We start from the raw sequence: 3,594 nt of genomic DNA, 5'->3' as shown, positions 1-3,594 counted from the left end.
CGCTGACAAGAGCTGGAATTTTAGAAAGCGTTTGACAGTTAACTAAAACGTTAGGCAACTAAAACGCAGTTCAAAATTTTAAGGAAAATAAAATAAACAAACGAACCTCATACTACTTGAAACGTTGTTCAAAGGAAGCCATTCGTCTCCTTTCAATTCATCCAATCAAACTATCACGCTGAATAGCGGATCTATCAAGGCTTCGCACAATTTGTCGTGCACAATTCGATTCGCTTATAAAATTCGTCCGCGTCCAGTTCTAAACCCAATCAAACAGCGACCCGCGTGAGTGTGTACGTGTGCCACGCACTAATCGGCACGGCATTGTGCGCATCGCCAAAGCCGGTCGCCATATTCGGTCGCCATCCGTCAGCGGCAATGGCAGATCGATCGGTGCCGCCCGCAAAAGCCATTACCGGTCGCCGGCCGTAAGTACGGTGGTGTTACCGAGGCCTTCTGCCAGTCCCGACCCCGAGCCAACCCGTTTCGACTGACCGCCATTTTTTATTTTTGTTTTGTCTTTGCTACTCCTCGCGCGCGCACTCCGATCGATGTACACTTTTATGAGTTCATTTGCTTCCTGCTGGGCCACGGTCACGCAATGTAGTGCACGTGCCCCGTACCGCCGCGACCTAGGCGGAGGTCAGGCGTAATGTTTTTGTGCTCGCGTACCAAAACCGAGCACGAATTTAGCGATGGAGCGTGCCGAGGGTCGAACATGTGCCCGAGCAGGGGACTCCCAAAATGGGTCATCGGGTTTGGTTCGATGCGCTGTTGGGCTGAATCATCACCCAAAACTGTGGATGCGTCCTTCCGGAAGCGAGCGTCCTCCCCACCAGCGTGTCCTCATCCGACCTTTTTCCTCGGGTGGCAAATTTTGCCACATGACGTCCGCTTGGTAATTGCTTTTCGGTTGACACCACGACACCTGTCGTGCGTTGCGCGCTAGCCACGCGCAGGGAAGGGATGCCGATTGGGACGCCGCCAGTATAAAAGCCGCCCGCAGAACGACTAATCGATATCAGTTTCGGTTATCTAATCAATCAATTAATTTCCTGCTCCTGCACCAGCGTTCCAATCAGCATCACCATGAACCGTGTCGTGTTCCTATTCGCACTGCTGGCCGTGGCGACCGCAGAGCCGCCATTCCGGTTCCGGTCCCGAGCTGCATTCCCGGGTGTGCAGCGGCCAAATGCCCGCTTCGCTCGGCTCGAGGAGCAACCGCAGCAACAGCCACAGCCGGCCGAGGAACAACCGAGCACCGGTTACCAGTACCCCAAGCCGATGTCCTCCGGGTATCACTATCCCAAGCCGGCCCAACCGTTCCCGCTGCCGGGAGAGGATTCCACCACCGGAGCCGCTCCAGTAACAACGACTGCGGCCGCCACCGACGAACCGACTACCACGGTGGAACCCCCAGCGTCGACGACAGTCGCCTTCGAGGACTACGAGGAGTCGACGGACGCAGAGGCTACTCCCACCGAAGCTACCAACGCGAAACTTCGCCGCCGACCACAGCAACTCAACGGGCCGTCACCGATTCGTCTCTCGCTCGGACCGGCCCAGTACCGTCAGCAGCCTCAGCAGTACCTCCTCAACCAGCGCCTCGAGCAGCCAGCGACCCTCCCGGTCGCAACCGTCGACGACGCACTGCGCCCGGTCTATCTCATCAATCTTCCCGAGTCCACCCTTCAGCAGCTGATCCTGTTGAACGGCGCCCAACTGCAGCAACAGCAGCAGCCACTCCAAGTGATCCCGCAGCCGACCGCCGTCTACCTGTCCGAGCTGGACTACATCTACAAAAAGAAGTAAAAGGCCACCCATCCCGAGCCCATCCCTCAGTTCCCGTCTTGTAATCCTAGCTTTCGCCGAGGTGCTCCAGCGTTAGGATTAGCAACGATGCATAAAGCACAGGCCAAAGATGTCCGCAGCAGGAGCAGCTCATTTACGGAACGCGGTCTTAGGAAGGGGCGTACTCAGCTGATGTGTGATTTTGTTTATCATGTTACTCGTTCGATTAATACTCGGAATAAATAAACTGTTACTACTCACCAGAAACCCCACTATGGATAGTTGTACGAGGTACTTGAAGATATTAAGGCCTATTACCTGACTCAAATGTCAGCATGTTGCAACCGAAACTGATCAATCAGAACATCCCAAGAAACTACAAATCTAATCCGGTTGCAAAAACCTCCTCACACCAAATACTCACTCATCCTTAACACTGTCACCCGTTCCAAAATCCATTCCAACCATTCCGAGACACTGGCGGTGACCGATAAAATCACCGAAAAATCTCCGAAGAAAAACACATCGCTTCGAGAGCTTTCGGAACCGGCGCGACGGTGTCACATTCTGTCAACTCACCTAGCTAATTGAAAATTGATGGTTCACCTACACGCTGGCAAGCTGAAAAGCGGCAATAGATTCGCATCACACGGAAACGGAAAACCTCCCGCTCGGATGCTGTGACAAAAGTGAAAGTCACTGCAAATGCGAAGATTTGCGATCCGAATCGCGGCTGAAGGGCGGGCGAATGTGTTGACTCAGGGACTCCCGGGCGTTGTGGCGTGATGGGCGGATTTTGTGAACTCGAGTAAATCGATACGCGATCGATTTGGAGCCTCTCGAGCATGACACGCTGGAAGACACATCGCTAATGACTCTTCACTTTCTTGGCGGAATATTGAAAGGTGGTTCTTTTTTCGACGAATGTAGTCAAGTAATAGCGTGTACAAAAGTCTTACAAACAAACTTGTTCTAAAAACGTTAAATAAAACAAGAGATTACCTCTTAGAGGTCACACACTATCGGTCACGAAGCAACGTTCAAGCAGTTACTAATGATTCTAATCGGGGGACATGCCGCTCCTTACGGTTCGAGTAAAGTTGCTGAGTGCCATAAGTAAAATTATAACTCCTACGCATGCACGCCACCTGGTGGAAATGGCACGCTACCCGCACGGGGAAAAACCGCTCCTCGAAAAACGCAGAACGTAAACCAATCAGACCCTAATCATCAAGATAATAAAATTAATCTCACCCACAGACACCCCGCATTCGCAGTTGCCGGACGTCACGTAGCCGGAGTTGTTGGCGGTACCGCTTCCCAGCGACCAGAAATCGGCACGAAATCCAATTTCATCTGCGATAAATTCAAACAGGTGGATTACCAAGGGCGTGCCGAATGGCGATACCGGCCCCCACCCCGGGTCGGTTCGCTCGAATCGTTCCGGAACCCGCCGAATCCCACTGATCCGGTTAAGAAAAGCGAACCGGGGGGGCCTAGGGCCGATCTTTCGCTCGGTAAGCAGTAGTAAGCAGCGCCGGCTCGATAATCCATTTCGAGCGAAAATCGGGTGTCGATTGGAAAACCGCAACAGCCCGCCATTATTGCGGAGGGCACCGAAAGTGCAGCTTCGCTCGGTCCCGTCGATGGAACCCGTAAATTGGGGTTTCAGGCGCACCCTTGCAAGATACGACCCTCCGTCGTAATCAGCCTCGGGGTTGGATTAGTGCGGCACGAAATGGGTTTTATTGAGGTGTCCATGCCAAACGGCTTGGTGGAATGCTGCCCGCCAAATCCATCCCG

General features: G+C 53.2%; 1 protein-coding gene across 1 annotated transcript; it reads left to right on the top strand.

Annotated features, from left to right (window-relative positions):
- Positions 1-1,089: 1,089 nt before the first annotated feature.
- On the top strand, positions 1,090-1,812 carry LOC131259947 (uncharacterized). The gene has a single exon (XM_058261563.1). It carries the CDS (start codon positions 1,090-1,092, stop codon positions 1,810-1,812), a length of 723 nt encoding a protein of 240 aa, XP_058117546.1.
- Positions 1,813-3,594: the final 1,782 nt, after the last annotated feature.

Source organism: Anopheles coustani, chromosome 3 (assembly GCF_943734705.1).
Source record: "Anopheles coustani chromosome 3, idAnoCousDA_361_x.2, whole genome shotgun sequence".
Taxonomy (NCBI): domain Eukaryota; kingdom Metazoa; phylum Arthropoda; class Insecta; order Diptera; family Culicidae; genus Anopheles; species Anopheles coustani.
This window is presented reverse-complemented; position numbering and strand designations above follow the sequence as displayed.

Coding starts and splice junctions, on each gene's coding strand:
- LOC131259947 (XM_058261563.1), top strand. CDS start 1,090: ATGAACCGTGTCGTGTTCCTATTCGCACTGCTGGCCGTGGCGACCGCA.